The 14,377-nt window shown below is 42.9% G+C and overlaps 1 protein-coding gene across 1 annotated transcript in view; it reads left to right on the plus strand.

The window, feature by feature from the left end:
* The window catches only part of tmem63c (transmembrane protein 63C), a 494,723-nt gene extending 489,216 nt beyond the window's left edge, over window positions 1-5,507 (plus strand). The window contains exon 23 of the mRNA XM_059962995.1: window positions 5,063-5,507. Within this exon, the coding sequence (XP_059818978.1) occupies window positions 5,063-5,257 (195 nt within the window). The 3' untranslated portion in view covers window positions 5,258-5,507. The remainder of the gene's footprint in view (window positions 1-5,062) is intronic.
* Window positions 5,508-14,377: the final 8,870 nt, after the last annotated feature.

A 14,377-nucleotide genomic window follows, 5' to 3' on the forward strand; every position in this document is an offset into this window, starting at 1 on the left:
GTCACGCGCCTGCGCAGTCTGGCCTCTCTCTTCCCCCAAGAACTCAAAATGTCTTCCTGCTGGAAGTCCTTAGGTGCTCTCCCACTGCCTTCTTGATTCCAAATCTGAGCATTATTCACCCTCTCTTTAACAGAGCAACCTCACCAGCAATAAAAAGCAATCTCCCTCTCCACATCAGAGCGATCTCACTTGTGATAAAAAGGCAGTCTCCCCTCTCTGTAGCAGAGTGATTCCCCCAGTGATAAAAAGGTAGGCAGCCTGTGTTTCAATCTCCCTCATCACTCTAAACAATAGGAGCTTTAATCGGTGGTAAGTAAAGCAAATGCAAAGTTAGCACTGATTTTGAGAGGACTAGAATATAAAAGCAACAATGTAATACTAAGGCTTTATAAAGCACTGGTGAGGCCTCACTTTAAGTATTGTGAGTAGTTTTGAGTCCCTTTTCTAAGGAAGTGTGTGTTGACCTGGGAGAGAGTTCAGAGGAGTATCAAGAGAATGATTCCAAGAGTGAAAGGGCTACCGTATGATGAGTGTAGATGGCTCTGGGCCTGTACACACTGGAATTCTGAAGTATGGGAGGGGGGGGGGATCTCATTGAAACCTGTCAAATGTTGAAAGGCCTAGACAGAGTGGATGTGGAGAGGATTTTTCCTATAGTGGATAAATCTACTCTGGCTAAAAGAATTCCTCCTTTCCTCTGTTCTAAAAGATCACCCCTCAATTCTGAGACTGTGCCCTCTAGTTCTGGATACTGCCACAATAGGAAACAATACCTCCATCTAGTCATTTCAACATTTGGAAGGTTTCAATGAGATCCCCCCCCCCCCCCCACCCACATTCTTCCAAATTCTAGTGAGTACAGGCCCAAAGCTGCTTTCATGCTCCTCATTTCTTAACCCCTTCATTCCGAGAATCATTCTCAATAACCTCCTCTGGACTTTCTCCAATGATAACACATCCTTTCTGAGATATGGGGCTCAAAACTGTTGACAATTCTCAAAGGTTTCAAAGGTACATTTAATGTCAGAGAAATATTGTATATAATATACATCCAGATGTTGCCCAATGCTCAATGGCTTAGTGATGTGTCCTGTTCAGTCCTTGAAAAGATTCATTATTCACTTCTCAATTCTGACATAAAATTTCATAAGGTGTGGTGACATTTTCTTGAATACTTTCATAACTCCTCTTTAGATTAAGTTTATTCTTTATTTTATACTATAATCCCTTATCTCCAGCTTTTTATTTCCTGTAAGTTTTACGGGTTTTTTTGATGTGAATTACATTATAGTTTTGGTAGTAGGCATTATATTTTCTTTTTATATATATATTTACAGCTCTGTGGGGTCGAACACTCCAATTAATTTTTCTTTTACACATTGAAATGGTTGGCCTGGAGTTTTGTAGTGGGAGGGTGGGGAGGATACTAACTTTATATGATTTTATTTTGGGTGCTTTTTCCTTATTGTTACGAATTATATATTAGACACATTTGTTTTGCACTGCATTAATTTTCATTTTGTTGATGGTTTGTTTTGTAGTTGTATTGTAGAAACTCATAAAAAAATTAATAAAAAAATACATCCTGAAATGCTTTTCCTTCACAACCATCCATGAAAACAGAGCAGTGCCCCAAAGAATGAATGACAGTTAAATGTTAGAACCCCAAAGCCCCTCCAGCTCACCCCTCCCATGCAGCAGCAAAGCAACGATCCCCCCTCCCCACTAGCAAAAAAAGCATCTGCACCCGCCATCAAGCACTTACGCGTGCAGCAAAGCATCATTAAAGACACAGTCTTGCAGTATTCCAAAGACTACTCGTTTACCCAGTAATTCGATATACCACAGGCTCTCTCTCTCCCTAATAAGGGGAAAAAGAGATGTCCCTGTTTTACAGCGAGAGGGGAGACATAACAAACAACTCGCTGATTTATAATGTTAAAAGTCTGTTGCATTGCTTTTTCTGAGCTTTGTGCCCAAAGAACTCAGGTCTCTAGGCACATAGCCAGCTTGCTGCTTTTGATTTTCTGTCTCCCACGGCACACCAATTTACTGCAGAAGCATCGACCTCAAGTCCACCCGCCTCCAGAGCCATGAAATCCTGTAACCTTGAAGGCCACATCCTTGGTATATTGAATAGCAGCTAGTTGTGAGACCCCGAGAGCAGGTCTCATTCCTGCAAAGAACCCAATGCAGCCTGACTAGTATCAGCGTAATCTCCTTGCTTTTATATTCTATTCCCCTTGAAATAATTGCCAACATTGCATTTGCCTTCTTTACCACCAGTAAATTAACCTTCTGGGAGTTTTGCATGAGGTCTCCTAAGTCCCTCTGAACCTCTGATGTTTGGGCCTTCTGCCCATTTATATAATAATTTGCACTATTGTTCCTTTTACCAAAATGCCTTATCATACATTTCCCACCAATGTATTCCATCTACCACTTTTTTGCCTGTTCTTCCAATTTTTCTAAGTCCTGCTGCAATCATAATGCTTCCTCAGCACTACCTCCTCCTCCACCTAGCTTTGTATCAACCACAAACTTTGCCACAATGCCATCAATTCCACTCTCTAAATCAATGGCAAGCAATGTAAAAAGTAGCAGTCCCAATACTGATTCCTGAGGAACACCACTAGTCACTGGCAGCCAACCAGAAAAGGCCCTCTTTATTTCCACTCTCTGCCTCCTTTATCCAAGCTAGTATCCTCTATCCAAGCCGGTACCTTTCCTGTAACACCATAGGATTTTATCCTGTTAAGCAGCCTCATGTGTGGCACCTTATCTAATGACTCCTGAAAAATCCAAGTAAATGACATCCACTGCCTCTCCTTTGTCCATCCCGCTTGTTACTTCCGACCTGTGAAACAGTTCCAGTTGAAGTTAGAAACAAGAGAAAATCTGCAATTGCTGGAAATCCAAATAACACACATAAAATGCATGAAGAACCCAGCAGGCCAGCCAACATCTATGAAAAAAAGTACAGTTGACGTTTCAGGCCAAGATCCTTCAGCAAGACTGGAGAAAAAAATGAGGAATCAGAGTAAGCAGGGTGGGGAAGAGAGGAGATGGAGAAAGGTGAAACTGGGAGTTGGGGAGGGGTGAAGTAAAGTGTTGGGAAGTTAATTGCTGAAAGAGATACAGGACTGGAGAAGGAGGAATCTAATAGGAAAGAACAAAAGGTCATGAAAAAAAGAAAAAGGGGGACAAGTACCAGAGGGAGGTGATGAGCAAGCAAGGAGGTAAGGTGAGAGAAGCCTTCCCTATTCCCCATTTTCTTTTCCCTCTCTCACTTTATCTCTCAGGCTCTGATGGTGTAACCTGGTAGGGCTCTAAAAACCTATGTCAAGCAACTGATAGGAGTGTCCAAGGGCATCTTCAATCTCTCACTGCTGCAGTCAGAGATTCCCAGCTGCATCAAAAGGGTGACAATCTTACCAGTACCCAAGAAGAAGAGGGTGAGCTGTCTCAACACTATCACCCAGTGGCACTCACATCTGCTGTCATGAAGTGCTTTGAAAGGTTGGTTGGTCGTAGCTAGAGTCAACTACCTAAATAAGCATTTAGATTCACTGCAATTTGCCTTATCACCACAATCAGTATACAGGAGCTGCCTTCTCACAGGTTCTCCACAAGGAAGTGGTACAGGAGCCTGAAAAACACACTCAGTGCTTCAGGAACAGCTTCTTCCCCTCTGCTATCAAATCTCTGAGTGGACACTGAATCCATGAACAATATCTTATCTCAAGTCAAGTCACTTTTTATTGTCATTTCGACCATAACCGCTAGTACAGTACACAGTAAAAACGAGATGACATTTTTTCAGAACCTGGTGCTACATGAAACAGTACAAAAACTATACTGAACTATGTGAAAACAACACAGAAAGAAAACCACACTAGACTACAGACCTACCCTGGACTGCATAAAGTGCACAGAACAGTGCAGGCATTATAATAAATAATAAACAAGACAATAGGCACAGTAGAGGGCAGTAGATTGGTGTCGGTCCAGGTTCTGGGTATTGAGAAGTCTGATAACTTGGGGGAAGAAACTGTTACATAGTCTGGTCGTGAGAGCCTGAATGCTCTAGTGCCTTTTCCCAGGTGGCAGGAGGGAGAAGAGTTTGTATGAGGGGTGTGTAGGGTCCTTCATAATGCTGTTTGCCTTGCAGATGCAGCATGTAGTGTAAATGTCCGTAATGGTGGGAAGAGAGACCTCGATGATCTTCTCAGCTGACCTCACTTTTCGCTGCAGGGTCTTGCAATCTGAGATGGCACAATTTCCGAACCAGGCAGTGATGCAGCTTCTCAGGATGCTCTCAATACAACCCTTGTAGGATGTGATGAGGATGAGGGGTGGGCGATAGACTATTCTCAGCCTTTGCAGAAAGTAGAGATGCTTCTCGGCTATCTTTGCTATGGAGCTGGTGTTGAGGGACCAGGTGAGATTCTCCGCCAGGTGAACACCAAGAAATTTGGTCCTCTTAACGATCTCTACCGAGGAGATTATTTTTGTTCCTATCTTTTTGCCCTACCTATTTATTTTTTTTAATATATACTGATTGTAAGTAATAGTTATTTTATTATGTATTGCAATATACTACGGCTATAAAGCCACAAATTGCACAACATATGTCAGTGATACAAAATCTGATTTGGATTCAGTTGGGTGAAGTGCCAGAAGATTGGAGGGTGGCTCATATTCTGTCTCGGAATTTTGAGGGCCATGATATGCATGCATTAGGAAAGATGGGTTGATTAGGGATCAACCCTAAGCACAGCTTTGTTTGTGGGAGATCATGTCTAATGAATTTGACTAAAGATTTTGAAGAAGTAACCAAAGTTAATGAGGGCAGGTGTTAGACATGGTCTACCAGAAGCAGGCACATTAAAAACATTTAAAAGGTATTTGGGTACACAGATAAGAAGGATATGGGGCAAAGAGGGGGAAATAAGACTAGCTTAGATGGGAACTTGGTCTGTATGGATCAGATGGACCAAAGAGCCTGTTCCTGTGCTGTTAGTCTCTGACTCCTGTCATGACCACTTGCTGATACTTCCAGGTATTTGTTGCGGCTGTTCTCCAGGATCCCGAATTGGGTCTCACACCTGTTGCATCTCCTGCACATCAGACTTATGGAACCATGGAAAATCGTTGTGATGACACCAAATCTGAAAGTTCTGGCCGAATGCAAAACTTTGACCCTGTATTAGAAAGTCCTCAGCATGAGACAAAGGCGGGGTCTGTACTGGACTAAGTTTTGTTACTGGTGTGGAAAATCGTGCTGTAGCAGAATGTGACTCATTTACTAAAGGTCTTGTTAATGTCACAGACATTTGCTGATTCTGGACAGAGGTTAGAGGTGTGAAGTGTTTTGAACTCCTACTTTTGTTGTGAGGAGTTGGATTGGAACTATCATTTCCAATTGCTTTGTTCTGTAACTCTGCCTGCTCAAGCTACCTGGCGGACAATGCCATTGGCTAGTATGTCCCAGAGAATGCTGCATGTTTCCAGGTGCCCAGATCATCTGCTGCATATGGGAGCTGGAAATCTATTGAAAGAAGCTCCTGTCAAAGTCACTGCAGTACAAGGAAAACAATGTGCCTGAAGCCTTTTCCTCTCTCTGACCAAATATATGAATGAGGCCTGACATCTTGTGATGTTATGATTATATATTAATGTTTTAATCTGTACAGTTTCAGATAAACTGCTTCTTTTGTTGCTGCCAATTTGATTTAAATTAACTGAATGGCCATGATGGTTTTTTCTTTTGCAGTACAGTACCAGTTTCTGCTTATTTCACCAGCAGCTTCATTGTCCTCTTCCCCATCACTATCACTGCTTCTGTTCCTTCCTGCAGCATCTAAATAAAGTCAATCTTTTTGCCAATTCTGGAAGTCTCAGCTGAAGTCTGAGGGTGTCATTGAGGTGAATATTTCCTTAATCTCAATAATTTCAGTTCTCCATTACATATTTATTTTAATTATCTATGATGGAAATTCATCCTCAGGTCCAATTTCCATTTCTTCTTTAGCTCTGTATCTCAGTAATGCTGCTTCTGCATTTCCATTCCCATGTATCCTTGTGAAACCCCCTTTAACTGGTGTCTCTGGAAAACTGGCTTGTTACCCCTCGCTAACAACCACTGGATTCCATAGCGCTAAACCCACCTTTATCCAGCTTCGTATGTCAAAGATGTATACAAATTTGGTCCCGCCAAATCCATGAGGTAGGGATGTCTTGCCCATGTGATTAACAGGCCCCCTGGCAAGAAATAACTTTTTATACTGCATACAATTATAAAAAAGTATATTTAAGAATGTTAGTTTAAGCAAAGTTATCAAATGAAAGTAAGAAAAAAACCCAAAAAGGCCTATTACTCTCAAATGTGTACTTGATTTGGAGGTCATCTTGAACTTGTCTGTCAATCACGCACTGGACACTCGGTCTGCATGAAAGCACACACCACCTTCCAACTGTCGCTTGAAGTTCCTTTTGAACAAATGGATCTCCCACAGGAGTATTAGTGCATGCTCCTTGAAGCCATTCATCTGCACAGAGCACCTTGTTCAACAGGGACAGCATCCACAGCTATCTTTTCCCCCTGCCTTCTTCCAGCTCCCACCAACAGAGACCTCTCCACCCCATCCTCTAGAACCTCCTCTCAAATCTACCATCCTGATTGGCTGACAACACATTCCTAAATTGAATAACAAAGCTTCTCATCTCAGCTCAAATTCAAACAAGCTGAGAGCAGTACAGACTGCTCTTACAGAACTGCTAAAATGAAATACCTACAGCTTAGTAGTAAAAATCTTAACCGGGGCGTTACACTTATATTCTTGATTTTTCAAATGGTGGGTTATTCAAATTGAGATAACTGGCAGTGGAGTGGTGGGTGGTGGTTGGAACCAATCCGATAAGGACTGATTGCTTGATTGATATGTTGTCCAAAGAATAAGAAACATAGAAAACCTATAGCACAATACAGGCCCTTCGGTCCTCAAAGCTGTGCCGAACATATCCTTATGTGAGAAATTACCCAGGGTTACCGATAGCCCTCTATTTTACTGAGCTCCATGTACCTGTCCGGGAGTCCCTTAAAAGACTTAATCGGATCCGCCTCCACCACCATTGCCAGCAGCCCATTTCACGCACTCACAACTCTGTGTAAAAAAAAACTTACCCGATATCTCCTCTGTACCTACTTCCAAGCACCTTAAAACTGTGCCCTCTCATGCTAACCATTTCAGCCCTGGGAAAAAGCCTCTAACTATCCACACAATCAGTGCTTCTCATCATTTTATACACCTTTATCAGGTCACCTCTCATCCTCTGTCGCTCCAAGGAGAAAAGGCCGAGTTCACTCAACTTATTCTCATTAGGCATGCTCCCCAAGTCAGGCAACATCCCTGTAAATCTCCTGTGCACCCTTTCTATGGCTTCCACATCCTTCTTGTAGTGAGGCGAGCAGAACTGAGCACAGTACTCCAAGTGGGGTCTGACTAGGGTCCTATATAGCTGCAACATTACCTCTCGGCTCCTAACCTCAATCCCATGATTGATGAAGGGATTTCTTAACCACAGAGTCAACCTGTGCAGCAGCCTTCAGTGTCCTATGGACTCGGACCCTAAGATCCCTCTGATACTCCACACTGCCAAGAGTAGGGGTCCCTAAACAAATCCCTGAGGCACACCACTGGTGACCAACCTCCATGCAGAATATGACCCGTATACAACCACTCTTTGCCTTCCATGGGCAAGCCTGTTTTGGATCCACACAGCAATTTCCCCTTGGATCCCATGCCTTCTTACTTTCTCAATATGCCTTACATGGGGTACCTTGTCAAATGCCTTGATGAAAACCCTATACACTACACCTGCTGCTCTACCATCAGCAATGTGTTCAGTCACATCCTCAAACACATCAATCAGACTTGTAAGGTATGACCTTGTCTGACAAAGCCATGCTGCCTGTTCCTAATCATATTATGCCTCTCCAAATGTTCATAAATCCTGCCTCTCAGGATCTTCTCCATCAACTTACCAACCACTGAAGTAAGACTCACTGGTCTATAATTTTCTGGGCTATGTCTACTCCCTTTCTTGAATAATGGAACAAGATCTGCAACCCTCCAATCCACAGGAACCTCTCCCGTCCCCATTCATGATGCAAAGATCATCGCCAGTGGCTCAGCAATCTCCTCCCTCACCTCCCAGAGCAGCCTGGGGTACATCTCCTCCGGTGTCGGTGACTTATCCAACTTGATGCTTTCCAAAAGCTCCAGCATATCCTCTTTCTTAATATCTACATGCTCAGGCTTTTCAGCCTGCTGTAAGTAATCCCTACTTTATTCGTAGTGAATACTGAAGTACCTCTGCTATCTCCTCCAGTTCCATACACACTTTTCCACTGTTACGCTTGATTAGTCCTATTCTCTCATGTCTTATCCTCCTGCTCTTCACATACTTGTAGAATGCCTTGGGGTTTTCCTTAATCCTGTCCACCAAGGCCTTCTCATGGCTCCTTCTGGCTCTCCAAATTTCTTTCTTGAGCTCCTTCCTGCTAGCCTTATAATCTTCTAGGTCTCTATCATTATCTAGCTTTTTGATCCTTTTCTTTTCTTCCTGATTAGATTTATAACATCCTTTGTACACCACAGTTCCTGTACCCTACCATCCTTTCCCTGTCTCATTGGAACCTACCTATGCAGATCAACATGCAAATATCCCCTGAACACTTGGCCACATTTCTTCCGTACATTTCCCTGAGAACATCTGTTTCCAATTCATGCTTCCAAGTTCCTGTCTGATAGCCTCATATTACCCTTTACTCCAATTAAACGCTTTCCTAACTTGTCCGTTCCTATCCCTCTCCAGTGCTATGGTAAAGGAGATACAGCTGTGATCACTATCTCCAAAATGCTCTCCCACTGAGAGATCTGACACCTGACCAGGTTCATTTCCCAATACCAGATCAAGTACAGCCTCTCCTCTTGTAAGCATATCTACATGTTGTGTCAAGAAACCTCCCATCTAAACCCCTTACTCTAAGGACATGCCAATCGATATATGGGAAATTAAAATCTCCAACCACACCAACCCTGTTATTATTACATCTTTCCAGAATCTGTCTCCCTATCATGCTCCTCAATGTCCCTGTTACTATTGGGAGATCTATATAAAAAAAAACACTCAGTAGAATTTTTGACCCCTTCCTGTTCCTAACTTCCACCCACAGTGACTCTGCAGACAATCCCTTCATGACTTCCTCCTTTTCTACGGCCACAACACTATCTCTGATCAACAGTGTCACGCCCCCACCTCTTTTCCCTCCGCCCCTGTACTTTCTGAAACATCTAAAGCATGGTAGGCAATTTCTAAAGAATTTCAAGTGCTGAAGAATATGCCCACAGGTATCAAAAGAATTAGGGAAGCCAGATGGGCAGAGAACAGTTTAGTCAAATTAAAAAGGGACAACTTGTATATCATAAATTACACCTTGAGGAGGTGCTGTTCAAGTTGAGTTGGCTCAACTCTTCTGACTGAAGTGTGATATCCATTTTTTCACTTTTAACTAAATCACTGGTTCAAATACTATACTCTCCAGTTTACACAAGCAGCTTTTGAGAAGTTGATCACAAGAGAAACATAGAGCAGTCTAATTATATTGCTTTAAGAAGTATTCTTTTCTCAACAAATGAACATTAGAAATTACAATTGAAAGAATTTTACAAAAATGCACTCCAGCCAAAGTGGAGCAGCTGAGCTGGCTGATCTCCTTCTGTCCATAGCAGTTCTATGATCTCCTGAATGTCTTCTTGTGAAACTGTTAACTTGTACTCTTTCCCACTTCTATCATTCATCGACACTACATCTAGTGCTATTCTGCCTGTTCATATCTCACTTAGCTGCATCTCACTCTCTGATAGGAACCTTGAGTTAAATTTAAACTAATTACAGTTATCAGTTCCAACGTGAAGTAATGAAGGACAGGGGTAACCGCAAATTGTAGTGAACTAGATAGCAGATGACAATTCTGAGTCACTACATGGCAGATATGAACATTTATAAGGAAGGCAGGGCTACCCAGTCAAGCCTTAAATATGAAAGACAATTTGTTGAGGCTTATGCTAAAATGACATCTGTACCTATGGAAAGAATTCAACACATCAGTCAGCCTTTGCAAAATAAAGGTCTGTGACTTACAAACAGAACTACAGTAGAGATTAATACTTGGTCATCAAGAACTATCAATTAGTGCAGTGGGCTGTTTGCTGGGTTTCAAGAAATTATTTCACCTGCCTTTGGGACAATTATTCTACTACTATCTGCTAAGTATTTTCTGTATTTCAATGCTATGTTACAGGATTAATAAATAAATATAACTGTGACCTCATGGACTGAATCTCTTTAAATTAATTAACCAAATTCTAGAAGAGGGCTGATGTGTTCACAAGCTGATGATTGAATGCAGACATCACTGGCAATCTTCTTCCTGAACTGTCCATAAATTGGCGGGCTTGATCTAGGACAAAGGTCAAACACCATGGTTGGAGACGCATGTGCACAGAAATAGGAAGTGAAAATTCCTTTTCTGTAGATTAGTGGACCAGAAGGGTTTACAAGTTTATTTTATGATTATTATAAGTAGTAGCCTTTCATTTCAGGATAATTACTTGAATTTAAATTTCCAGATTGTTGACCAGAATTCAAACCCAAGCTCTGCCAGAAAGGGTTTCAGCCCAAAATGTCATCTGTACTTTTTTCCACAGATACTGCCTGGCCTGCTAAATTCTTCCAGTATTTTGTGTGTGTTGACTGGATTTCCAGCACCTGCAGATTTTTTCCTTGCCCATACAGTTTACTATTCTCCAGGCATCTCGGACCACACAAGAGGGAGATTGAGTTGAATATATAAAGGCAGACAACAAAAAGGGAGGAATGAAATCTGTGGGGAGAAAATAAACAGTATTTTGCTCAGGTTAACACGAGGAAATCTGCAGATGCTGGAAATTCAAACATACACAAAATGCTGGTGGAACACAGCAGGCCAGGCAGCATCTGTAGGGAGAAGCGCTGTCGACGTTTCGGGCCGAGACCCTTTGTCAGGACTAACCAAAAGGAAAGATAGTAAGAGATTTGAAAGTAGTGGGGGGAGGGGGAAATGCGAAATGATAGGAGAAGACCGGAGGGGGTGGGATGAAGCTAAGAGCTGGAAAGGTGATTGGCGAAAGTGATACAGAGCTGGAGAAGGGAAAAAGGATCATGGGACGGGAGGCCTTGGGAGAAAGAAAGGATGGGGGCGGGGGAACACCAGAGGTAGATGGAGAACAGGCAAACAACTAAATATGTCAGGGATGGGGTAAGAAGGGGAGGAGGGACATTAACGGAAGTTAGAGAAGTCAATGTTCATGCCATCAGGTTGGAGGCTACCCAGCTGGTATATAAGGTGTTGTTCCTCCAACCTGAGTTTGGATTCATTTTGACAATAGAAGATAGGCAGATCAAAATTGGAATGGGATGTGGAATTAAAATGTGTGGCCACTGGGAGATCCTGCTTTCTCTGGTGGACCGAGCATAGGTGTTCAGTGAAATGGTCTCCCAGTCTGTGTCAGGTCTCACCATAATATAAAAGGCCACACCAGGAGCACCGGATGCAGTATACCACACCAGCCGACTCACGGGTGAAGTGTCGCCTCACCTGGAAGGACTGTCTGGGGCCCTGAATGGTGGTGAGGGAGGAAATGTAAGGGCAGGTGTAGCACTTGTTCTGCTTACTTGTTCCTGTTTGCTCAGGCTGTTTTGTCTGGCGCATGGCCAGACCAAGGCCAGTGCCACTGCAGCTGCTTCAAAATGCTCACTTCAGCTATAGACAACATAAGACCTTAAGACGTAGGAGCAGAATTAGGCCATTTGGTCCATCATGTCTGTCCTACCATTCCATCATGGATGATATATTATCACTCTCAACCCCATTCTCCTGCCTTCTCCCTGTAAGCTTAGACATGCTTGCTAATTGAGAACTTAAACCTTTACTTTAAATCTACCTAATGACTTGGTCTCCACAGACGCTTCTGGCAATGAATTCCACAAATTCACCACACTCTGGCAAAAGGAGTTCCTCCTCATCTCTATTCCAAAAGGATATCCTTGTATTCTGAGGCTATGCCCTGTGGTCCTGAAGTCTCCCAAAGTTGGAAACATTCTCACAACATCCTCTCTTTCTAGGCCTTTCAACTTTTTATAGGTTTGATGAAATTCCCCCCCCCCCCCCCCACCCCTCACCATTCTTTTAAACTCCAGCGATTACAGGCACAGAGCATTAACTAATTTGTTCTTAGGTTCATTCTTGCAAAATCACCTGCAGACCCTCTCAAATGCCAGTGCATCCTTTAGAAAAGGGGTCCAAAACAGTGCACAATACTCCAAACGTGATCTCACCAATGCTTTATAAAGCCTCAGCATTACGTCCTTACTTTTATGTACTAATTCTCCCAAAATGAATGCTGACATTTCATTTGTTTTCCTTCCTACCAACTCAACTTGCAAGTTAGCCTTCAGGGAATCCTGCACGAGGGCTGTCAAATCCCTTTGCTCTTACAATTTATGAATTTGCTCCCTGTTTAAAAAAAATAGCCTACACTTTCCCTAACCTAACCTATAGGCATAATATTATTAGGAATAGTCAAAGCCAGGTCATACCTTATGAGCCTGATTGAATTTTTTGAGGATGTGACTAAACACATTGATGAAGGTAGAGCAGTAGATATAGTGCATATGGATTTCAACAAGGCATTTGATAAGGTACCCCATGCAAGGCTTATTGAGAAAGTAAAGAGGACATTGCTTTGTGGATCTAGAACTGGATTGCCCACAAAAGGCAAAGGGTGGTTGTAGACAGGTCATATTCTGCATGGAGGTTGATCACCACTGGTGTGTGCCTCAGGGATTGGTTTTGGGACCCCTACTCTTCATGATTTTTATAAGTGACCTGGATGAGGAAGTGGAGGGATGGTATAGTAAATTTGTTGATGACTCAAAGTTTGGAGGTGTTGTGGATAGTGTGGAGGGCTGTCAGAGGTTACAGCGGGACATTGATAGGATGCAAAACTGGGCTGCTAAGTGGCAGATGGAGCTCAACCCAGATAAGTGTGAGGCAATTCATTTTGGTAGGTCAAATATGATGACAGAATATAGTATTAATGGTAAGACTCTTAGCAGTGTGGAGGATCAGAGGGATCTTAGGGTCAGAGTCCATAGGACACTCAAAGCTGCTGTGCAAGTTGACTGTGTGGTTAAGAAAGCATATGGTGCATTGGCCTTCATCAATTGTGGGATTGAGTTTAGGACCCTGGTCAGACCCCACTTGGAGTACTATGCTCAGTTCTGGTCGTCTCACTACAGGAAGGATGTGGAAGCCATAGAAAGGGTGCAAAGGAGATATACAGGGATGTTGCCTGGATTGGGGAGCATGCCTTATGAGAATAGGTTCAGTGAACTTGGCCTTCTTCCCTTGGAGTGAAGGAGGATGAGAGGTGACCTGACAGAGGTGTATAAGATGATGAGAGGCATTGATCATGTGGATAGTCAGAGGCTTTTTCCTAGAGCTGAAATGGTTAGCATGAGAGGGCACGGTTTTAAGGTGCTTGGAAGTAGATACAGAGGAGATGTCAGGGGTAAGTTTTTTTACGCAGAGTGGTGAGCACATGAAATAAGCTGCTGGTGACGGTGGTGAAGGTGGATACGATGGGGTCTTTTAAGAGACTCCTGGACAGGTACATGGAGGTCAGAAAAATAGAGAGCTATGGGTAACCCCAGGTAATTTCTAAGCTTTGTGGGCCAAAGGGCCTGTATTGTGCTGTAGGTTTTCTGTGTCAGAATTATACAGCATGGAAACCGGCCCTTCAACCCAAATCTTCCTTACCAACCATGGTATCTTCCTGAGCCAGTCCTATTTGTCTGCATTTCACCCGTTTCATAAGACCACAAGACACTGTGGCCATTTGGCTCATCTGCTCTACCAATTCATCATGGCTGGTACATTTTCCCCCTCAGCCCCAATTTTGTCCCTTCTCCCCAAATTTCTTTATGCCCTGAGCAATCAAGATTTTTATCAAGCTCTGCCTTAAATGCACCCAATGACCTACCCACCACAGCTGCCTGTGGCAACGAAATACACAGATTAACCACTCTCTAGCTAAAGAAATTCCTCCTCATTTTCATTCTAAAAAGACGTCCCTCTATTCTGAGGCAGTGTCCTCTGGACTTAGACTCCCCCACCATAGGAAACATTCTTACCACATCCATTCTATTGAGGCCATTCAACATTTAATAGGTTTCAATGACATTATCCCTCATTCTCTGAATTCCAGTG

This window comes from Hypanus sabinus, chromosome 2, assembly GCF_030144855.1.
Source record: "Hypanus sabinus isolate sHypSab1 chromosome 2, sHypSab1.hap1, whole genome shotgun sequence".
Lineage (NCBI taxonomy): Eukaryota > Metazoa > Chordata > Chondrichthyes > Myliobatiformes > Dasyatidae > Hypanus > Hypanus sabinus.